A 24827-nucleotide genomic window follows, 5' to 3' on the forward strand; every position below is an offset into this window, starting at 1 on the left:
CAGAAATGCAAATTACAGACTTCTTTTGAAGAAGAGATGAGGCTAGCAACAAAATCTCAGCACAGAAGTTTCTTCAAAAAAGAAAAAAGTTACATGTATAGTTGCTAAAATTTAAGAGAAGCCATGGTGAAAATCACTAGATCTATTTTATTATTTATTATCTCCAAATTGGCAATTTGGAGAAAAACACCACTTCATCACCAATTGCTCAACCGCCTTCCAGATTTTCAGAGATGCAGTTCATGTCAGTATCTGATAGAAAGATCCTATAATTATCTGTGTTGTATTTGCTGCTTGTCTGCTTTGAAATCTTAATTGTAAGTGACAAAACTTGTGGAGAAGTGCAGAACACAATTCTTTATGCACTCAAAACACTTTATGCCCCATCTTTATGCACTCAAAACTCAAAAACACACAAAAAAATCCAGTGATTTTAATAGGAATGAGGAATGAGGTGAGGTTTAATAGGTGAGGCAGGAATGCAGAAATAGCTCTAATAGCCTCTAAGCAGACAGGTAAATAATGAATCCAGATGAACAAATAATAGCAAAAACAAAACAAAACAAATGTTCAGCTGGTTTAATATAAAATGGAGTCTCTGAGGTGGAAGAATGAGATTTGCTCCACAGACCAAACAAGAGAAGGTACTCACGCTTGGCTTAGGAAGGGAGAATTCTACATGAAGAAAACATGGAGAAAAAAGATGATCAGAGGGCTGGAGCATCTCTCCTATGAGGAAAGGTTGAGGGAACTGGGATTGTTTAGCTTGGAGAAGGCTCCAGGGAGACCTCATTGTGATCTTCCCATACTTGAAGGTAGCACATAAACAGGAAGGGGAATGGCTGTTTACAAGGGTGGATAGTGATAGGACAAGGGGGAATGGTTTTAAACTGAGACAGGGAGGTTTAGGTTGGATATTAGGAGGAAGTTTTTCACACAGAGGGTGGTGAAGCATTGGAACAGGTTGCCCAAGGAGGCTGTGGATGCCCCATCCCTGCAGGCATCCAAGGCCAGGCTGGATGTGGCTCTGGGCAGCCTGGTCTGCTGGTTGGCAACCTGCCCACAGCAGGGGGTTGGAACTGAAGAGCATTGTGCTCCTTTTCAACCCAGGCCATTCTGTGATTCCCTGAAAACAGTAAAAACGGACAACAATTAAGTCTAAGAAATAAGGACACCGAGCATCAGCAACGACGAGAGCGTGTATTTCTTGCCATCTAGGACACACACAGGCCTTGGGTTATGCTAAGTGCTTTTCTCCCGCTGCAGCTCCTCTGCTTTCACGTGTGGAGCCACCTCTGCGGCTGCCGAAGGCGAGATCCGCGCTCCTTCACCTCCCCAGAGTGAGGAAATGCTCTGAAGCACGCAGAGCCCCAGGGCCCGTATTAAGCGCCTGTGACCTACTCTTAGCACACACACGTTCCTCACCCTTTCATTTGTAAAGAACGCGTTCTTCACGTCCTTTGCCCAACGCACGACACATCGTTATCAGTTAGATTTGATGCCCCGCCGCCGAGCTGGGAGGGACAACCCCGGAGCTCTGTGACGAACCGACGGCCCACACAAAATGGCGGCGCCCGCTCTCAGCGTCCCGCCCAGCGCCCGCCCTGCCGGTCGGGGGAGGGGTGGAGCGGCGGCACCGCGTCGGACCCGTCTCATCTCATCCTGTCTCCCGGTGCCCGCCCTCAGCCGCGGCCCAGCATCGGCCCGACTCCCCAACCCCCCTCCTCCGCCTGCTGGCGAGGTGAGTAGGGGCGGCGGCTGAGGAGGTGTATCCCGGAGCAGGTGCCAAAGTCGTCTTGCCGTGATGGCGAACAGAGCTGATCCGGGCGCCTTACAGACACACGTCCTCACGTCACCCTCCTCACGTCTGCCAGTATCACGATAGGGCTGGCAGCTCGGGGGGCGCGGGGCTTCTCTCTGAGGGGAGCCCACGGGTGGGAACGGCCGCCGCGCGTGGGGCGGGAGGTCCGCTGGGCTGGGGCTCCTCAGGGAGCGCGGGATTCCTTCACAACCCGCCTGCTCTCGGTGTCGTTACGGAGCGAGGGAAAACACCCGACGCTGTTTTGCTGTCGGTGATAAGATGAAGCACGAGTTTTGGTTTTACAGCTGGCAGCAGCGTCCTGCCCTTGGCCTGCAACAGGATGCAGTTCTAAGTGTGTGTGGGCAAAGAAATACGTAGTAATCTGTTCAGGTGAAATACGGGATCTGTTCAGATGAAGTCACGTTTCCCAGTTCGCTGTTGGGGCGTTTCCTGTTTCTTAATACTTATTCCCCCCCCCCCTTTTTTTTTCTTTTCCCCTCCTCCTTTGTTTCAGGCGAGCCAACCAAAGAAGTTATGAACGTCACCCGTGGTTTCAAGCTTCTCAGAAGGAACTGTCTTTTCTTTCGTTTGGCTTTGATCCCAACGAAAAACTGCGACAGGGCCTGTCTTGGTAAAGGACAGAGATGTGTCTCAAATGTCCCAAATACAGAAGTATGGAAGAGTGCTCATCACGTTTCCAGAAGGTTTTGCTCCCAGTCTCCTCGGTTGCTGGAGGAGAAGATCACATCCGTCCAAATCAGTTCTGTAGGGCCAATCCCAAATCATTTTTCTGCTGGGAGCGCTCAGCTCATCAGGTCTTTTCACACATCGCCATCATTGCGGGCTGCACCGTTTCCTCTTTTCTGGATAATCATTAAACCTGTTCAGAAGCTGTTTGCTATCCTTGTTGGCAGGTAAAATATGATCTTGCTTTCTCTCTCTCAGAGTAAGGCCCTGTTGTGCCAAGGCATGCGGGTGTGTTGAATCTCTTTATAAAGAATGGGAGGTGTATTTATTTATAGGGTTTTAATGGTGGTAGATTTGCAAAGCTTTGAAGGGCTGAAGCCCAGGGCTAAGAGTTTGTTTAATAAGGAATTGTTTCTTATGTATCTTTTTCCCTTTTACTCCTCACCTACACATGGCAGAGGGAAATGGACCAGACATTAAGAGGCATCTCCTTCTCTTTCTCTGAGAAGGAGGAAAGGGAGATAGATAGGGGCCAAGTGCAACAAAACCTCCTTAAACTCATAGCAGCTGAGAATGTAGGAGGGATCAGAGCAGCAGCAGACTCTAACAACCCTCTTTTAGCTATGTCCTAAGTTACCAGTGTTTGTGTCTTACAGGAGCATAAGAAAATGGTGGAAGGGACTTCCTCCTAATAAACGGGAGCTCTTTAAAGAAAGTGTGAGGACAAATAAATGGAAGATACTCCTGGGTGTCAGTAGCTTAGGAGTTTTATTTGTCGTGTTTTATTTTACTCACTTGGAAGAGACACCCATCACTGGACGTGCCAGACTGTTGGTGTTCGGAAAGGAGCATTTGAGACAGCTGTCACAGATGGAATATTCTATGGTAAGATTCTGAAGAAAAAATCAGAATACTCAAAGTGCTAATGCTTTATTTATATATTTGTTTGTTTGTTTAAATGGTGAGATGGACAAACGCACCCAGCAGTGTTTAATTTGTAGGTAAAGGCTGTAACTGTGTTCTCTGGCACACTTCTTGACAATCAGATTTTCTTATATCCCTTAATAAGAGTGAAAATTACATGGTATTTTCCTGCACTTTGTGCTCAGCAGCCCTTAGAGCACATCCAAGAGTAATCTTATACTCTTATCCACTTTTAAGAGTTTTCCCATTAGCAAATCATTCAGGCATCATTTGCCTCCAAAATGAAAAGAGCACATAATAGGTGGGTAGCAAACATTTCTAACAGTGTTATTGTAATATGCTGAATGCAGAAATCCAGTAGAGAAGAGGAAAAACATAGGTAATAAGCACGTGCTCAAATCTATCCTGTGTTCTAATTTGATCATTCCTTGGTATTTCTTTAAGGTCCTTTCTTCTATGAGTTGTAACTCCACCACTAAGAATTTGTTCAATTCTTTTTTTTAATCAGCTCATTTTTCTTTAATTGTTTTCTTTTACTTTGCCCATTGTTCTAATTTCTGAGACTTTGAGTTCTGTAACTTGCTATCGTAATGTCAGTGAAACCTGGTAATCCAGTCATGTACAAATGTCGCTCTATTCCTGTTTCATGGAGAATGTGAGACAACAGAATTAGTACAAGGATATATTCTGTTATATCTTTTGTAAGTTTGTCTAACTTACAAGTTATGACAAAAATATAGAGGAATTATAAATTCTAATGGGAATTCAGGAAGATACAGAAGTCTGCTTAATTTTGATGCCAAGCGTAGCTGCATGTATGAGGAAACACCAGATATAGCAACAAGGCATAGTATCTTATTTTTAGTTTGTGGGTCTGAAAGCATGATCAGTAATATGTTAGCTTGGCTTGTCTGAAAGAAAAATGTATAAAGATTAGCTGTAACGAAATTGTATGTGGCCACTAAACTAATTTACCAAGTAGTCACTTACTGTGTATTTGTTCCACCTGGCAATCAATCAATTCTTGTTTCAGTGGATGGACAAGTACGAGAGCAAAATGTTGCCTGAGACAGATGCACGCTATCAGGTTGTGAAGAGAGTTGTTGGACATTTGTCTGAGAGCAATAAGGACATCCCGCAGGTCTCAGCGCTCACCTGGGCTATCCATGTGGTAGATGAACCAGAAGTAAATGCTTTTGTGCTTCCAGTGAGTTGAACCTAAATACAAAAACTATTAGCGATATTGAAACAGCATTTTACTGACATGCCTTCTTAATTTCCTTATTCACAGAATGGGGAAGTGTTTGTTTTCACTGGATTACTAAATGCAGTTTCTGATATCCATCAGCTGTCTTTCATTTTGGGACATGAAATAGCTCATGCTGTGCTGGAACATGCAGTAAGTAAGAATTTCTTAAGAAATTCTTAAATGTAGAATTCTTTCATTATATTAACTAAGATATTTCCTATCACTGCCAAGCAAAATTTTGCTATGGCTTTCTAGTTAATGAGAAATTGAGTTTGAAAGGAGAGTAGTCTGATACAGTCTATTCTTGTTACTCACCTAGTATTTAGCTGCCAGAAGTCCTATCAGTGTGGCTTGTTTGGGTTTGTTTGCTTGTTTTGTAGCTGTATGGATGGATTATGGCTCACTATCAGGAGTCATTTAGAACGTGGTCTGTAGATGTCTCTCCTATAGGGAGAGATAAGGAGGCATCAGCAACTCAGTTTGTTGCTCCTAGACTTGTTCATATCCACAAAAGTGGATGTACTTTCAGAAATTTTTTGTACACACATGGTACTTTTATTGTTGTAGGACAAACCTACAGGATGCAAAACTCAAGAATGTCTGGAGCTTGGTTTAGAGAGAATTAATTTCACAACCTTAATTATTCTGTATTCTTCATGTGTTGAAATGAATCGTTCTTTGCCCTTTAAACATTAAGGAATGAAAGTAATCATTTTGTTGTGCTCTGTAGATACAACTATGAAGAAAGAGCATGGTATAGAATTATGGTTCATGCTGTTCTGGATTGGGGTGATTTGGTAAAAGGTGCTGTTTTGCCTCCAAAATGATTTCTGTCTCTAAATATAGTTTTTAAAAAATTGCATCCATTATTGCATTATTGCATTTCAGTTTGAGAAGAGATAACGAGAACCTTTTTATCATACTTGCCCTGATAAAGTTGCAAAAGTAATCTGTAAGTCAGTAAATATGTTTTGAAAATCAGTGGAAATCCAGGAGAACTTCTTTACTGCAGATTGTATCATTTGGGGTGATCAAGAATGTTTACGTCACAGTTGTTTGGGTTTGGTTGAGCTGTTAGACTTGTTCAGCCTATTAGAAATAGCTTACCTTGCAATTTGTGTCACTGACCTGATGGAAAGAATGGCACAGCATGTCTTGTCAGTGCCCAGATCAATTTTTGGCGTGTCAAATGAAGAGCTGAAAAATGGCAGAATTTCAGGAAAAATGGCAGAACTTCAGTTTTATTCTTCACCTTCTGAAGTTGGGAAACACAGCGGAAAATAGTTTTAAACAATGTATTAAGTAGAGTCGCTTATTGTCCCCTGTCTAAATGCTGCCTGTCTCATCTCAAGTTAATGTAAACAGCAGTCTTTTGGGTCTTTTTGTAGATTTTCCCTCCCAACCACTTCATGGCCTTTTTACTAAAGGTGGTCTGCACACCACCGTCACTGTATTTCAGGCTTTGTGCCTTTCAGACAGGGAGACATCCAACACTTATATATATATCCAGCAGGAACAAATATGTAGTTAGTGTGGATTCTAGACTGGAAGTACCTTGCATCCAACTGTTCTGTTGGGTGGGGGTCGCTGTTGTTTATTTTCTTCAGGTTTTTTTTCTTTGTGAGCATAGGATTTTCTATTTGCCCCATTCGTGTTGCCTGCATAGAAGAAAACACAGCAAGCAATGAAAACTGGACCTTTTTTTTTTTTTTTTTTTTTTTTTCTTTCAGATAGAGAAAGCCAGTCTGGTTCACTTTGTGGATTTCCTATCACTCATCTTTCTCACTATGATTTGGGCCATCTGTCCTCACGATATATTGGCGGTTGTTGGCCAGCGGATCCAGAGCAAGTTGCAGGAGGTAAGAATGGCTGTGGAATACTTCACACAGCTTAATTGAATACATCTGTTTCTGACATTCATTGCAAATGTGTTGAAATATTCCTTGCTATCCGTCACAGGAGAGCACTGACAGTTTTGGGGGGTTAGTATCTCTAAAGAGTACAAATGGGAAAAAAGCAAGAGGAAAAAGACTATAAACAAAAATAAACATGTCTTTGGGTGTTTTTGGAGGAAATATGTTTTTATAAATAAGCTTCTGCTATAGTTGGTACATATTTCTCATTTGTCACTTTGAGAAACTGTACATCTCCTGAAATAATGATTGGATTTAGTTGGATGGGCTTTTAGCACTTGCTTGCCAATTAAGTTAAATGAGGGTCTTTTTGAAATGTGTCTCATGTTTTATAGATGCTGAAGTTTTTATTTGAGTTGTTGCTAATTTGTTTCTAAACAAACTGAAATATATGGAAAGAGTATCTTTAAATTCATTGCTAATGGTTTTCAAGATAAGAAAGTTGAGAGTCTAAATGTTCTGGGAAAGTAGAAACTATGCTATAATAAAACATAGTGAAATAAACTTTTCAGACAGCTTATTTCCAGTAGTGTAAAATTCAGGGGTTTTGGTGCTGTTTTTTTTCCTGCTGCCTAATTTTCTGTCTTCTTCTGGATAGTTACTCATAAAATTTTTTTTTTTCTTTATAATAAAACCCTTTTTAATAATTTCCTTAAAGGAAATTTTGCTTATTTCATAAAACTTGAGTCTGGAATGCAATGAAAGTGCTCTTTGGCTTTGACTTCTCTTGATGATTTTCCTATTTCACCCAGCTCTTCAAAAACTTAAGTGTAACCAATCTGTTTGGTAGTTCTTATGCTAATGGGTAGATATGTGGTTATGAACATAAATTACATCTAAAGAGCTCGGGTATTTGTACAAGTGGCTAAGGAGGTAATATACTGATGATTGCTAGTCATCATTTTGAACAGCTGGATTTGGAAAAAGCCAAGTGTGAACCAATCCTCAGACTGCTCATAATAGCAAGATTTAATTTCCTGTCGGGGTTGGGATTGCACTGGATTTCACTTCTTTTCATTGGGTTGCCTCGCATTGCGTTCGATTGCGTTTCACTTCATCGCGTTGCGTTCCACCGTTATCGCGTTTCCATTTGGGTTGGGTTGTATTGCATTGGAGCTTTACTCCTGGGTTACTGCAACTGATATTTTGTTATTGTAGATTGGAGTTGTTGCCGGGGTAATTTGGGTTGAAGCTCAGAGTTCTACTGTTGTAGATCTGCTGCGTGCAGGACACAGTCCTGTAGTGTCCTGGTTTAAAGCATCAGTCAGCAATACCTTAAAATAAAATAGAATTAAATGTATCCACATGTAATCCTGAATAAAGAAGTGGGTAATACTGGCCGCACTCTATCCCACACACAAAATATGCTGAATGGGAATTCTTGTTTGCTGCTCACCCATGAGTGCCATGTCTGCTTTATTTTTTCCTTGTCACAAATGGGTTTTTGCCGTGCTTTGGTTTGGCAGCACTTTGAATTTATTAATGGTTTTGTTGTAAATCACACTGGTAGGTCATGTGATTTTTAACAGCACCTAACCATCACTTAATAATCAAATCAGCACTTCATCATCACTTAGTCATTGGTGAATCTAATGTGATGATTCAGTGAAATTTGCTGCAATCAGAACAGCGCTTCAGATAAGTATTTGAGAATGGCAAATTTCACAGAAGACTTATTACAGAGAATAGGAGTTTCCTCAACTAGCTGTGTGCCTTGAAGACTTTTCCATTTAGATGAACTACTCACCCCTTCCTTATGCCTGTGTGTGCAGCCAAGGATTTCTGAATCTTGAGGAGCCTGGCCTTTAGTGAATCACTCTTCTCTTCCATCAGCACGTGGCGGATGATCTTTGATTTCCAGATACAGTTAGGCAGTGCCAGATCAGCCCTGCTCACTGCACTTGTAACAGAGATGGGAGCACAATGCTGGCTTATACTGAAATCATAGAATGGCTTCATCAGGTGTCATCCGTGCTCCCATGGACTGTAGTGTAGGTGACTCCTGCCATGCAGGTAATCCCTTAACCAAGAATTGCACTAGCACTGGATTTATTTTTCAGAATATAACCATATTTTTGTGCACATTTATAAGGATGCAGATAAAGAGTAATATCCTGCTGCTTAAATGTAAGCACAAATAAATCTCAGGGGCAATAGTTAAAATCATGATCTTATGATCGTCTTCATGCTGTCCAAAGTCTCTGTCTAGGTTACACATGCATTCAGACCACCGATTTCCTAGTTCTACAACTTCCAACTTTAAATTCTCCTGAAGCTCCTGGAGAAGAAAAATCACAAGTGGTTGTAATTGAAGAAGTAGAAAACTGCCCTGCTTGTGCAGATCTGTTTTGGTTGGTGATTTGGATAGTCATCTTGCCTTTCACCAGTCTCTGTTTCAACCTGGGGAATTATTAACAATTAAAAAATAAAATAGTTATTTAGCTAATTGGGAAATAGCCCTTGAGGATTACATGACACACTAACTAGGGACGTCTTTGCCACTGTAGACTTTCAGGGCAGTGAAAGTGTATATTACACTTCAAACAATACCTACAGAAGATTTTAGAAATACATTTATAACTGCAGTGTTCAAGGTCTATAAGAAAAGGAGTTACTGGTATCTTTATTGCACCACTGCTTTGGTGCCCTTCATATCTACCTGGGTTTTTTTTTCTTTCCTTTTTTTCCTGGAACTTGGAAGGAGGATCTGCTTCTTTGGCTAAATAAAGATGCAACCTTTTCTTCTTTGATTCCTTGCACATCCTTACTCTGCTCTTTGCTTTTTTCCTAGTTGATGCATAGATCAGAATGCTTTGGCTTTTGCTTACCTCTGCAGGAGAAGGCTGCTTTTCGAGCCCTGATTTGCCTTTACTATAACCTGATAAACTAGGACAGGGTAACCCAGATCTACACAAGCCAGAAGATGTTGGGTTATATGAATTAATAACAACGTGTCCAAGCTACCACTGTCTTTTTGTGCCTATTAATAATTGTCATAACCACAAAAAATGGAGAGTACCTGGTGATGTCTTTTCTTCAAATCAAGCTTCTCAAGGGCAATTTGCAACTTCTGTTGAGAGATAACTGTGGCAAAGGAGTGATTTCTGCATGAAAATGTTTGATGGCATTCATACAGTGGGCTTTTACCATGTAATGTACATAATAATAACCCATAATTTAAAAAGCCTCTGGATTTTTTTTATTTACTGTAGCTACATCTACAATTTTAATGTCAATAAAGGTGAAGTGAGAAAATTCCATTTTGTGCATAATCAGTTTTTGTCCTGACTCTGAATCTTTAATGCAACCCTGATCAGGAATATATTTCTGCTTGTAGTATCTTAAAGCAACACATTTAAAGTTGATGTTCACCCTTTGGCCACAGCAACATACAGTGACACTGGCTGATGAGGAGAACCATGAAAGATGTATAATCTGAGTTAATTTCAACTGAAAATAGGAACGTTGAATTAGATAGATAGATAGATAGAATGTAATTAAAGATTTTATTAGGAAAAATCAATACTGCTCGCATGCAATGCAAACATTATAGATAACACACTTGTTATGGGAAGGTTAGAAAAATAGCTATAACATTTCAGCTTCAATACGTTCAAAAACATGACACACAGCTCCAATGTGCTTTTTTTGCAGTTTATTTTTGATAGACCGTACAGCAGAGCGTTGGAGGCTGAAGCTGATAAAGTGGGACTTCAGTTTGCAGCAAAGGTAACTATAACTGTTGGTTTGATTGCCAACTGAACACTTTTCATTTTCTATTATAACCAGAGGGAGCTTTGCACTTCATACAGAGGTAAACTGCATGGTTGTTTGTTCTCCAGTTGGCACAGTATACAGAGAAAGCCAAACAGTGAGTCTACATAAGTAGGCCATATTAAATTGTTTATTGAAGTAGAGACTGTCCTTTGACTTTTCCTTGACTTTCCCTTTCACTTAGCGTCCATCTTTTGCAAGAGCTTCTGAGGAATGCTTTGCTGTGTTTTTGTGCAAGTAAAAATATTCTGATCTGTAAAATCTATTTTCATAGCAATACAGGAAAATTTCAGATGTTGAAATGCCCGTGGTTGCTCTTGATTAATGAAGTATATCAATACTTTTCAGGTATTTAAAGTTTTAATCCAAATACAGCCTAAAATAAGGCAAATTTGTGAAGAAATGACTCTGTCTTCTTTCATAATTCATTTTCCAGTCACTTTTTTCATCTCCGTGAGTTGTAATTCTAAATGAAACAAAATACTCAGTTCTAGCAAAGTGCAGCATAGCTGTTGTGTTAGATATCTATGAGAGCAGCACCACCTAGTGTTAATATTTGATAAGGTTAATTTCCCTTTCTTATTAGTTATTCATGTTTCTTCACGGCAGAATTTTAAAAACGATCTTTGATTCTGGGACTGAAACTTCATTTGGAGTTGGAAGGGGAACGAATAGCATCCATGAGAACAAAATTGCTGTGTGGGTAACTTGCTGCTTTCTAATAGCAGTGATGCTGTAGGACTGTAGCACAAAGAAACAAGCAAAGTGCTTTCACAGCATTTCTCTACTTTTGCAACTACATTTGTTGTAATAATTGATAAGAAATAAAATTCAAAGGACAAAGCACCACTCATTTTTATATTTGAGTGTGGGAGGAGTAATTTTCTTACCCTGTAAGTGGTCATCTTGTTCTCTTAAAGAAATGGAAACTGTTGCAAGAAATCTCATTCTTTGTTCCACCCTACTTAAAGACAAATGTGAAGGAGTTCGTTGGTGATACACAAACGCTGTTGGTGTAGCATTCCCATAGGTCCATGCCTGTCATAGTTAAATATGGAGGGGGATGGGAGAGTTCTTGTTCCCCAGAACTGCTACTTTTCCTGTTATGAATTACACCCTTAAAAGATATTTAAATCACCCTTTATAAAGGTAATTTAATTGCATACAGAACAGCCTTTGCAGCTTGTTTTCAGAGAGATTTACACAAGAAGTGATAATAATTCATGTTTTAGACTCTGTCTTCGTGTGTATTTTCTGAACTCTGTGGAAATGGATAACTTGTGCTGTATTGAGTCTAGAAAACATAGTGTGGAATAAACAACTGATTCAGGTTTGTTGAGTATTTCAGAACAGTCTTTTGCCTGAGATAAGCTTTTCTAAACAGTCATTGAGCTTTGGAGTTCATGATGTCTCTTAAGATTCAATATCCATTAGAACGTGTGTTGCATTACCTTAAAAACAGCGGTGCAAACATTTTCGTTCTCCTTTCAGGCTTGTGTTGATGTAAGAGCAAGCAGTGTATTTTGGCAACGAATGGAATTAGTAGAAACCATTAAAGGGGAGCCCAGGTTGCCAGAATGGCTCTCCACACACCCTTCTCATGAGAATAGAGCTGAGCACTTGGACCGCCTTATTCCAGAGGTGAGCAGAGCTGAAGGAAGTGGGCCTTTCCCTCTGAGGAAAGAATTAGCTTGGTATTAATTGACATGCTATTTCTTCTTAGTATCAGAGTTATCTCTCTCTTTATCCATAATGCAATTTTCTATCATAAAAATCTTTCTTGATAATTGTATTAAATGAATAAAAATGAGGGTAATACAGGTAAAATGCAATTCAGCCTAGTGACTTTTTTTCCTGATTTCTAATCAAATTGTAGTAATTATGGTTTTTAATTGCTTTTATAATATAGACAAGGTCGCATTAATTCTTCTTCCTTTTAAGCAAATTTGGAAGGCAGATTTTAAGCTGGTTTCCTAAACTGTCTCATCTAACCATTACATCGGTAGCTAAGCCCAAGGCTATCAGATAGAGAACACTCCATTCTATGCTTTCTCTCCCACTGATGTGGAACTGGACACCTTGCATAACAGTGCCTCAAAAAAATATTAGATCCCCAGTAGAAGATTTCTCAGTGGATCTTGTTATGATAGCTCTTGTATAATTTTCAGCCAGCTCTTTTTTTTTTTTATTCCACCCCTCACATCTCATCTCTATTTGTACCATCACACTGGGGAGCAAACTTTAACTCACTCTAAGGGACATAGAGCTGGTTCACACAATTGCCTGCCAGTCTGTTCTGTTATTTGTTTCACATTTCATCCCAAAGGATGCCAAGTACATGGCTGCTTAGAGATGTCCTTAATTTGGTGTGTTACTCACTGGTAGCTTAAACAAAAATTCTGCTATAACCAAGTGCTAGTTTTATATGTGAGGACTGTTCCAAGTTTAGTGATCTTAGCTTGTTTACTGTTTCCACATTTTTTACACCAGTAAAATAACATGGATTTTTTGCCCAGTCTGTTTTTTTGTTCTTTGGTTTTGTTAGTGTGCATTTGTACACTTCACCACTTTACAACAGCGTTGTTTTTCAACAGTCTAAATGCTAACTGGAAATTCCCCTTATATCCAAGCAACTTCTTTCTTCCTCTTTTTTTTTTTTTGTTCTCCCATTCCCAGCCACTTCATGTCTTTCTTAACTCCAAGCTGCAGAAACAGCTGAAGATTTATTGGTAGAGAGAGCACTAAAATGCTGAGGTGTTTACTGATTTCAAAGGGGAAGAGATTTTCTTGAACCTTTTGATGAGAATGAATGCAGTAAATAATCTAAATGATGGCATAAATCAAAACAGAGATAAAGTGTAGGATGTTGGAGAATGGCCAGACTGAATATTTCAAATTAACATACACAAATTCTGTGCTTTACAAAAATAGGTTGTGAAATATATTTTGTGAAGTCTGTACCACTTAAGAGCAGCTGAATGGAAAATGATCTGCATTTTTATGGAGCCTTCACTTTGGTTAGATGGAACGTAGAAGGTTTGAGAGGCTTCATTTTTATACAGTTATTGACTGGCTTCTAAAGTGATGATGAAATAAATTCTTTTCTACACAAAGATTGAGTGAAGAAGTTATAGAAATGAACAACAGTGTAGTCCTGGCAGTTGAGTTATTATTTGTCTTACCCTTGTAGTTCAGCAGGGGCAGCAACTTCTTGTCTGTTTATTACTGCTCTTCCTTGCAAAAGCAGTGGAGGCTAGGAAGTCTTCCACAGGGTAGTTGAGAAGGTGATGTTTTCATTTGCTTTTTACCTTGTGTGTTTTTTGGAGTAGGATAATAAAGGCAGGGAAGAAGGTCCTGTTTTTAACAGAAGTTGACTGGATGTGAGGCTGATAGTGCAAAAGTGGAATAAAAATGAAAGAAGGTGTGTAGAAGTGTTGTTGGAGCCTTCTTGTCTGAACTAGTGACTCCTTGTTTCTTTGAAAGCTGCCTTCCTGAAGCTGGATTTCAGGCATTTAAAAGGAATTCCAGGGTTTTATTGTTGAGTGCTTTTTGTGTACCATACATTGATAGCCAGTAGGTGCTCAGAGCCCAGGAGGAGAAGCTGGATATCTGAATGGACCTTTTAAATCTCTTTATGGAGAAACTACTTCTTGGACTCAACATCAGATCCATCATAAAATTTGAATCCTAAAATAAAAAAAAGATTATCAATAAACCAATCTGTTAGTTTTACATTTGTATTTGGTTTTAATATTCCTTCAGTTGAAACTGCCTTTCCTCTGAAGATGTGAATGAAGTAGAGCAGCTTTTTGTTAAGGATACTGATATTGTGATTTGTACACTGATGGCTTTGAGACTGAGATGTTTCTTTGGACAATGTTATATGTATTCTTAGACAAGCTACCAGAGCTGAGGGAAACAGAGGCAAGTTTTTGATCTTATCAGACCATGCAGTTGTTTCTCTGCAGATTTGAAGCTCACAATAAACTACAATTATATAAAATGAAAATTTTTTCTTCAGGTAATGAAATGGCTTGTCTCAGTGAGGCAACTTAACAGTTCTTAGGAAATGTAAATTAAAGCAGCAGTATCACAAGGATTCTCTTTTCACATAATTAAAAGGCAGGGAGCAATCAAGTAGGTTTTAAAGATCTTGCATCTGGATTTCTGAACAAGTTGCAAGCTACAGCCAAACAGAGGAATTAGTAAATAGAGAACTATAAACAGCTGCAAAGTGGCTGGAAAGGAAATAAAGAAAATGAAAAAGATTATCAGGGTTGTAAGGGATTTCCCCCTCAGTTAGGGAGCAATTTTGGTTGTACATTAGGAGGAAAAAATATACCAGCCAAATGAGAACCCTCTTAAAAAGGAAACTGGAATCTCATGGAATTCCTACATGGAAAGTGGTAAAATACTCAGAGAAGAGTTATTTTCTTTTTAAATAATAAAATCCATAATTCTGTAGTAGAGGGAGGGATGCTTATCATTGTCCTAGAGGGAAAAATCATGAAATCATAGAGCCAGAGAGCAACTAAACGATCTTGTGGTTCATCATTGAACCTTTTATTTTGATGTTCTCTGACTCACTACTTGTCTGCCCTTTTCTGCTCTACTATCCAAATAGAACACTGTACATCAGCTGAAAACTCAGCTATACTGAATAAAGCAGAAGTTGATCTACTAAGCCTTGTCTGTGATACAAAAATGCATCTTGACATTTGCTTGTTTGGCATTGTGTTATTGGTTCACATTCCATTTTTGATTCATTTAAGCTCCTCTTTCCAACATGTTTTCTTGGAAATACCCCACTGAGATCATTTCAACAGTCTTAGTAAGTTGGGACACATCATTTCTACTGCTTCTCATCTGTTTGCTAGGGCAACTAACTTGCCAATAAAAAAAGTAAAGTAATTTACTTTGGCAAGGGTTGTTGTTATCAAATCCATGTTGACTGTTTATTATTTATTCCTATTGTGTAGTTACTTACTTTATTGCCCATTCTGATGTCTTATGGAGTACTGAAGACGTATTGATTGTATTTTCTTGTCAGGATGGCATATTTACCCTTTGCTAATGATGTGCTGAATACCTCAGGTAGTTCTAATACTAGAGTATATTAAGTCCAATCAACTTAAAAAAAAACCTGAAGGAAAACAGAAAATGAAAAGTGCTGTGTTTCTGTTTTCTCCATAAATCTGTTAAATATTTTGTCACAATTTTTCTTTTCTGTGCCAGAAGAAGCAATGAAAGATTTGCAGTATTAGCATTATGAACCTGTTGCTTTTTTCTCCATCAAGTAACAAATCTATCCATTCTTTTCTTTTAATATCTTTTTAACGCTGCTTTATTTGTAGGACCTGGTATGTTTTCTATGCCTGCTAATTGTAACTCATTTTGCAACTGTTTTTCTGACTTATTTATTTTCCACATGCTTATGGTATTCTTTAGCTTTTGTCAGAATTGCAAAATCAGAACAGAATTCAGCCCCACTGAAGTAATCCCCAGTAAGAGAAAGAGATTTTAAGCTTTAGTCTGGCTTGTGGACAAGAGAGTGATGTGAGTTTGGTGCTGAGAGAGCTGATGGACTGCGAGAGGTAGGATGAAGTCCAAAAGTGTTCAAAAGATAGAGGTGCAGTTAGCCTGGTTACCTGTGACAGTGGTATAGGACTAGTGCTAAGAGCTAAGAATTCTTTCTCTTCTCCTGCAGTACATTGCAGGAGGTTACTTCAGTTATATTGATACGACAAACAGAATCACCTTTACTACTTACAGGCAGCAATTTTGATATTTTGATATTTCTGAGGCAGCAAGCATGTAAGTGATCTTTATTCTGAACACCAGTGTATCTTTCTTAACTGAGAAGAATAGAATTACAGTGCTTTTAATTCTCAGGTGCATCTGTGTATTCTCTACCTTGTTTCAGTTCTTTCTGTGTTGTTCAGAACGCTTGTCAGTATGCAGTCCACAAAACATTTTCTTGTTATAACCAACATGCATATGCTTCATTAAGAAAGCTTTTATTTCTCCACTTGCCCAAACTGACAGAAAGCAGCTTATTTGGGGATGTGAAGCATAGTTGATAATGTTGGGCTGTTTTGTCTTTCAGAAAAAACGTGCTACAAGCTCCTCAGCCAGGTATTGGTACATCAGTGATGCTATATTGTTACTGGCACAAAACAAAATAGCCATCAGAGCCAGGGAAAGAAGGCCTAAGTAAGGTTGAATGTTTCATGCATATACATAAGAGGATTGCTTTCATTAGAATGTGTCCTCATAAGTGTGATTAACAGTAAGATGATGTGTCAGCAGAACTTTTCCTTCTCATAACTGTAGCCTTTTAATGGCGTTTGGGTTGATGGTGGTGTGATGGCTGCCTTCTTTCCCATTTGACAGCTGTGTGTATAGCAAGAAAACAGACTTCCACAGACTAGAAGTGTTAACTCTGAAGTATTGTTTTGGGCCTTTGCTGCTGTTACTTCGGTGTTTTAGCTAAGTGAGACCATGGAAGTAAGCCAGGCACTATATAGTGACAACAGCAAAAAAACCCTAGAGGTTTACAATTGCTAAATTAGTTTAAAAGAAGATTATGTTGCCCTTTTCCAGGATGCAGCCTAAATCTTTATATTTCCATTTGCCTTGAATAATGCTGTCTGACATTAATGCAGTCTTGCAGCAGCTTATGTTCTGGAAGAGAACAAGAGAAAACTCTTGGTTTGTCAAAAACATCAGTTTAGAAATTAATTGGTCAGTGAGGCAGAAGAGTGCTTAGCAATAGAGTTATACTTGGTGCCCACATGGACAATCACCCTCTAGAAAAACAAATACTGAAAGCTTTATTTGTGGTTTTTATATTCCTCTTGTTAAATTCCTCTTATTTGCATGCCTAATCCAGATTTATGCATTCAGTAACTTACACTTCAGCAAGGCACATTCCTGCGATGCATCTTTTTCCCAAGGCAGTTTTAGCCTTTATATTCTTTGTTTCTAGCCATTTAAATCAAACTCTTATTAGTTCACTGTACTAAAGTTAGGGAGAAATAAGTTTTGGTACCTCTTCATACAAAGAAATTTAAGAGCTCTGCTCCTCAATTTAATAATCTGCTGTAGTAGGCTATTCCCAGTGTTTCCCATGAAAGAGTACCAAATAGGTTCATAATGATGCACAAATACTTAGACACAGGTGGTATCTCAACTGAACCTGGTGTATATAAAGCAGATTCCAATTTTCCATTTTTTTTCCAGTGTATCATTCCAACTCCTATGTAAACTCTTAGTTTCTTCTTCCTCTTCAATCCTTTTAGGATGGCACACTTTCTGATAACTGTCCACAGAAGTGTCAGGAGACACCTGTCTATGGCTCAGGGCAGATATTGCCATTATTTTTCAAGAACTGTATGGTCATGAAAAGGTGTAGAATGAAATACATTTGAACTTTTTCCATGAAAGGATTAAAAATAAAGTTGGATGTTACTCTGTCAACAGGTTATGCTGTTGACTGAGGCTAGGATACAGTTAACCTTGTATAAAAACTACTGTCCCACAGGTGATTGAATGATGGTAAATAGCATACTAATTATTGACTTGGTGTTTTATTTGAAAGTCTTGAAGAGCAGTTCTTTGCTGAAATGCAGATCGTTCTGAACTTCTACATGTAATGGTATTATATGTAATGTACAGAACTTGGTTAGTTGATATGGCTGTTGTGGGAGAATCCATGGATTCTGAAATGTTCATGTACAACCAATTGGGAAGTACTGCGTTGAAGTGGTTTGTTTGGTCATCTTTAAAACAAGCTGCCTGTTGGAATGGACTTGCTAAAGCAAGTTTAACTTCATTAGAATGAGCACCAAATGAAGCATCTTTTATAACAGCTATTTTATACTGTTTTATACCAATTCTGCACGATTCCTCTGAGAGATGATTCATCCATTGATTGTCATTACCTTTCTCATATCGCCTCTAAGGCAAAATGATCTGTGGGCCAGAACACAGAGCTGGAGGGAATGTGGCTGCACTAATGGATTTTGATTCTCTGGGAAATCCTTTAAATCCTTTGTGCCTTTACTTTCTAATCTGTAAAATGGAAGCTGTATCACTTTCATTATTTAGCAAGCAGGAGTAATTAGAGTTTGGTCTCAAAGTACTTCTTTTAATCCAGATAAATTTGGACATTTCAGAGACATCCTTTTCTGAGAACACATGCCAGAAGTATTCAATTGCTTCTTGAAGACAAGATCATTTTTTGTAACTGGACCTTTACTACACTGATCAGCCATCTTGGATCTCTATGTCAAACATTTATCTATTATATTATTGGAGACTTCCCTGCTTTTTTTCCACTCAGATACCTATATACGTCTTTCCTTCAATAATGAAACACATCTAACGAAGTTTGCAGTCATTTCAATTTACATATGAACGTAAATTAGAAAGTAAGAATTACTGATGTGCACAGATATCACACAGAGTACTCTGAGAACTTAGTGCTTATTTACATTGTATGTGTTAGGACATTTATTCCTCTGGAGGCTGAGAAAACATTTTTCATTCTTGATTCTTTTTTCCACCCCCCACATTGTTCTACAGTATTAAAAGGTACATTTCTTCCCAGGAAATCTTGGTTTCTGCTGAAAAATAGCAATTCTGACTCTATTTTATACTTGCTAAGCTTTATATGAAAACGCAGACTTTGCTGGAAAGCTGAATTGCTGACTGAAACCTTTTTTTTGTTTGTTTATCTTACTTAAATGAGCTTGATTTGTGTTCCTATGTATCCACAGGCTCTTAAAATAAGAGAGCGCTGCAATTGCCCATCTCTTTCTGGACCTGACCCTCGCCTCGTTTTCAGACTTAACAGGCAGCATCTCCTGGAGTCATATAAAGCTCAAGAATCACAAAATTCTACAAATCAAGATCTCTCAAAAACAAAAGAGGATTTTTCCCACACTTAAAAGAAACAAAAACAAAAAACAGAAGACATGACAGTAACTTTTGCAGTTAAACCTACGAACTAGTTACGATCGTTTTTCCATTTTGTGAAACTTGTGGTTCCTGAAGGTCTATCTTTTAGGGCACATTTGTCTTTGAACCATAAAGATGATCTAACTGCTCATATTCTGTGTTTCTTTTATGTGATCTCTCGCTCAAAGCAATAAAGGAGCCATGCCCACACAAGAAGCATCGGTTGGAGCAGAAAGTTTCTTATTCATCAAGGGTTACTAAAATAAATCACTTCTCAGGGGAAAGATAATCTCATACAATCCAGTTGCACAGTATAATTTTCAGCTTTATCAGACTCACCTTGATCAGAGGACAGATGAGCCAGAAGTGTCCCTAAAGCAGAGGAAAATGTGCAATTTTCATCACTTAAGTTGTCTGGTTTATCTTGCTTTAATTTGCGTTAGATCTGTTCAGCTTCGTTTGAGAAATAATGATGAGAGCTTACTGCCTGTTCCACATATAGAATGTTTAAAAATGTTAAGCTGAGATGCAGTAATAGCCTATGGGCTAAGATACACCTCCACTTTAATTAGGTGGATTTACTGCTGGGATTTTGTTTCTTTCTAAGGCGTTTTAGGATATGGATTAATTCAACATTTTTCTTCAAAGCAAACCTGAAAGGGTTGCAAAGATTTCAATTTGAAAATGAAGCTAAATAATTTTCGAGGAAGTCTTTCTTCTAAAATACTGTGTATGATATCTACAGTTTGTAGCCCCTAAAATGCTTTGCAAGGATGATTGTGTTATCATTTAAATGATCAGGGTGCCTCACCAGAGGCCAATTTTACTGCAACTATATTTGATCTGGATACATCACTTTGTACAGCAGTGATAGCTGATGTGGAATTGTGCTAGGTAGTAGACAAATACATGACTTGTTGACTCTGCAGCTTTAGCAGTTGTACCTTGTTCTAGAAGGTGACTGATCCTCAGGAACCAGCATCTGATGCTGGGCATCTAAAAAAATGAAAAAACAAAAATGCAAAAGAACCACAACTACACAAGAAGGAAACCCTCCTGTCTCTCCTGAAGCTGCACCTTGTATGCTGTGGTGACCAATAAGCACAATATAGGTAAAGTTCTATCCTTTGTGATGGATTGCTCCATATAGCCTGCACGTTAGTATTATTTGCAACTGTTTGAGTTATCCTTGCTTTGCAGTTGGTGAAAATATCAAATGTCATCTTATGGGAAGATGCAGAAAGAAGCAGGAGAGAATGAAAGCCAAAAAAGGAAAATCCCTTTCCCTTATCCCCTCACACGTATTTGCTGTTGTTGCTATTCATTTTGTACTAAAAGAAAAATCAGTCTCGTTTATGGTAGGGTTTTACATGGAGGGGACATTCAAAATGTTTTACAGTGTATAGTATTTTGAAGTATTCTTTTTTAATGTATGACAGGGGTGAGCTTTGTCTTATTTTTTGAATTTGATCAGAATACAATTTTTTAAAACAGGAAACAAACAATGTATTCGTTGCTGTCTGTGAATACAGTTGGATAAAATATAGTTGGATAAAATGTTGTGAAACAAGTGATTCCTTTCCTGTCTTCAGTTGATGATTCCGAGTCCTTTGAGAAATGCCAGCAGCTGCCTGACACATCTCTAGTCAGAGGTAAGATGATACATCTGTAAAGTTGACTGCTGATGATTCAAGGCCTGATTATATAGGTCTGGATTGGCGGCTTATTGCTTACAAGCTGTTTTAAAATCTTTGCCCAATCGTACCGGCAAGAGACAGAAGGTCCAGCCTGGCCATTATTCATCCATCCATTTTTATTCTTAGTGACAGGAGTTTTTGTAACAGACGTTTGGTGATGTGTTAAAGCATTTGGACGTTGTCACCTGAAGGTAAACAGAAAAATACACCATTTAGATTTCCCTGTGGACCTCATAGTTTATACTGCAACACCAAGACCCCATTGCTGCTGCCTCTCTCTCGCTCCTGTGTCAAATCTTGTTGTGTTATCCAGGGCTCCTGGATGACATCCAACTTGATGTTTATGTCTGCTTGCAGTAAGGAGAGCATAGAAGGGTTTTTATAGCATTCAAGGTGATGAAACGACACACATTTCACATTCCTGCTGTCTTCTTAAAGCTAAAATACATACAGAATGTTAAAGCTCACCAAGGGAGATTTCTTAGAATTTGTATGTAAATGATCTTGTAGCCATAGTTGTGATGAGGGAGAGAAGTTTTTGAGAGAGAGTAACACAGGACCTGTGTGCTTTCTCTACTGATGATACTGGTCTAACAAAAAGTGTCTTTCTTCCTAGCCTTACATCCACTTGTCCACATGCAAACACACACAGTTGAGCCACTGCATTAAAATACTCAATGGGAAGCTGAAAATTTCAGGTTTTTACTTTATGTATTGAGTTATCCATAACATTTTTCACTAGTGATTTAGGAGGAGTTTCTTCTTTCTGACTCTCTTTTTCAAACACAGAATGCCTTCTGCTCATTCACCTCTTGGTAGGTGCTTTTTTCTTAAACTCTTATTAAATACCGTATGTTGCATCTGCTTATGTTGTTCAAGTATTTTCCTTTTTCTTACTGGAGCAGATGAAACAATCAAAAGTTTGAGAAGTGATAGTAAAAGTTGCACTTTTAAAATTGGAGTTCATATAATGCCTTTAAGTTGTTACAAAGATCATTTCAGAATATATACCATAAGAAACATTGTGATTGCCAGAGTCTGGTAATCTGTAGAAATTTTGCATTGCAGTTGTGAAACTGTGTGTGTTACAGGAAAACTACGCCTAGGAGTGTATTTTAAGGAATACAGTAATTGAAGGGTGCATTTCGTACAGGAAGAACAGTAGTAGCTAACATGACAGAAGATAAGATGGATCAGTAAAAATGTGTCTGTACATGACTGCCATTACTGCTTTCTGTGCTTCACTAGCTTACTGTAGAAAGATAAAGTATGTGGTATAAATTGTACTGAATTTCTTAATGAACTGACTGTAGTGGGAGCATAATGAGCTAGGGATGGACATACAAGGCAGTCCTGTAATAAGAATGGCTTTTAAAGCTTTTGGATTGTCATATTTACTTTATTAGTATTAGCGCTTGAAATACGCAAGTGCCAGAAAAGCAAACAGCTGTTAGATGCTCTTTGTTCTTGAATTCTGTTTGTAGTCACTAAGAGAGAACAATCTTGCAAGCATTACACTTTTTCCATATGCTATGTAGGCTGCCACCGTATTTTTTTTTTCACTGTGGTGCTGGTGGTATCTCAGTTCTTCTGGCTGACAAAGTAGTTCCAATGTAGTAGCCTGTTAGCTATTTCTCTGCCCTTAAAATTCTCTCTACTGAAAATCCTTCTTAGTTTTTTTCCAGATCTCGGGAGGGGGGTGCAGAATGATGACAAAATGTGGTTGATAATAGAGGTAGCAGAATAAGAGGATTCTGTAAGCAATAATGCTGTGGCTTTACAATTGCAATCCATTATTTGAAGTGTGGCTTAGTAGCCCTCTGTAAGGACTAATATTTATGACTCACATTTCTAGATCACTCGAAGCACATCGTAAATGATATTCAAATATTTCATAATGCCTGCATCATTGAACTTTCTAGCACTTACATTGAGGATACTGAAGCTCAATAAGGTAGTGATTTTAGGAAGGTTAGAACTGTGATTCTGAATCATTCCTTAGCTTACTGTAGCATGTCTCACAATGTTGTTGTGTCCAAAGCCAATTTTCTCATAGCTAAGTAAATTGGTAGGCTTTGGAAGGAAGATTGTTATGTTTATGCTGTTTGTCATCTTTCAGTTTGCATCTGCAGAAGTTGGATGGGCCTTTTAGGCATACTTATCTTATACTGCATCGAGAACAAATAACTGTTACTTCTTGACTTATTTCTCTTGTGTATAGAAGGGTTATTGTTTGTTTTCTGCCTGTCATCACTCAGAAGCTGATTCCTAAACCTTTTGACATAGTGGCTATTTAATTTTAATATAGTTGAGAATTTTAAATTCTCAATTCCTCCAAAAAATAAAGGTTTGCTGTATGCCTGCTACCACATTAGCTGCTAAGATAACTGCATGAAAGTTGGCTATAAGCCTTCCCTCCTCTTTTTCTTGTGCTGTATGTGCCTCTGCTAGAAGCAGTGTGGGCTGCTAAGAGAGGAACCTGTCAGCAGAGTCAGACTCTGAGGCCAAATAAAAGAGAGGGAGTAGAATGTTCTGCTTGCAGTACCTTTCTTGATAGGGTTGGTGATGGCAGATCTGTAAAGAGAACTGAGCATCTCTGTGTCCCTCTTTGCTGCCTAGCTGTTTTGTAGGCTTCCACTAAATGTGTTAGCTGATCTCATAGAGCCTAGGTTTCCATGCCAAATACAGGCTAAGCATATTCCTTCTTGCTATGTTACTCTGCTAAAGGCTGCTATTCTTGTTATGAGCCAGGGGCTCTTACACGGATTCATGAATGGATGCAGAGAATTGTTATCTCCAGCACATAAATTCATTATAACTATTAAACTAGGCTGAAATTGAACCTGTTGACCTGGAAGTGAATGGCTCCATAACATTTCATTAATCCTTTGAGATGTTTAATTCTTGCTAATTTGATATTTCAGATACGATCTTCTCTACAGATATAATGGCTTAATTAGTATACATTACATGATGTCTCTTTGCAGTACAGCGTGTACAGTATTTATCCACTAGGAAAGTAATTCAGTAGAGCTCAATTATAATACATTGACTAGAGCATAACTATTTAAAAGGATATGCACAATATTCACTGTAATTTAAGGATAAATATTTTTTCAGTCTTTTATAATTTGGTTGGAAATAAATGATCTTAAAGGTCCTTTCCAACCCAAACCATCCTATGATTTTATGATCCGTTGATATCTATCCCCTTCTCAAGATGGTATTTCTAAATCTTCTGTTACATCCTACAGTATATTTCAATTTAACAACTCCACCCAGTCTGGAGCAGCAGTTCCAGTTCAGTCTGTATGCAAAGAAATGATAAAAGGTGGTCATTTTCATGAGTGGCATCGTGGACAAGGCTTTTGTCATGCTGAACTTTTTTGCACATAGAGAACTCTCTCAAGGCCATGAAAGCAGGGCTATAGCAAGCTAGCATAGCAACTGAAAAAGAGTATAAGGTGATATGTAGTAAGTAACACAACTTGGTGAAAATCCTAAATGCACTGAGCTCATAGGAAGCTCCAAATTTTTCCTTGCAGATTCTTCATATTGTCAAAGACAACACTCAATATTCTTGAGTCATTTAGGTTAACCAGAGGGCCACAATTAATGAGAAAAACCTGCTGGAAAATTAGTAGTTTTCCCTTCTCCCTCTTCTCTCTTCTCCCTGTTCCTTATATATCTTTAGAATTGCATAGAGGATTGGTTATTTGACCCAACTGTCACATGAAATATTTTGTTGAAGTTGGTTTCCATTGTCAGATCAGCTTGTACTGAGTTCTACCAGAATGTAGCTGCTTGCTGCCCCAACCCAG

At 38.5% G+C, this 24827-nt stretch overlaps 1 protein-coding gene across 1 annotated transcript; it reads left to right on the top strand.

Annotated features, from left to right (window-relative positions):
- The first annotated feature begins 442 nt into the window (after nt 1-442).
- Nucleotides 443-20925, top strand: OMA1 (OMA1 zinc metallopeptidase). The gene is made up of 10 exons (XM_048944315.1): nt 443-454; nt 1408-1741; nt 2316-2715; nt 3145-3373; nt 4446-4619; nt 4704-4811; nt 6392-6520; nt 10229-10303; nt 11840-11989; nt 19129-20925. The coding sequence occupies exons 1-10, from the start codon at nt 443-445 to the stop codon at nt 19297-19299; spliced, it is 1782 nt and encodes a 593-aa protein (XP_048800272.1). The 3' UTR covers nt 19300-20925.
- The last annotated feature ends 3902 nt before the right edge of the window (nt 20926-24827 follow it).

This window comes from Lagopus muta, chromosome 5 (assembly GCF_023343835.1).
Source record: "Lagopus muta isolate bLagMut1 chromosome 5, bLagMut1 primary, whole genome shotgun sequence".
NCBI classification, from domain to species: Eukaryota; Metazoa; Chordata; class Aves; order Galliformes; family Phasianidae; genus Lagopus; species Lagopus muta.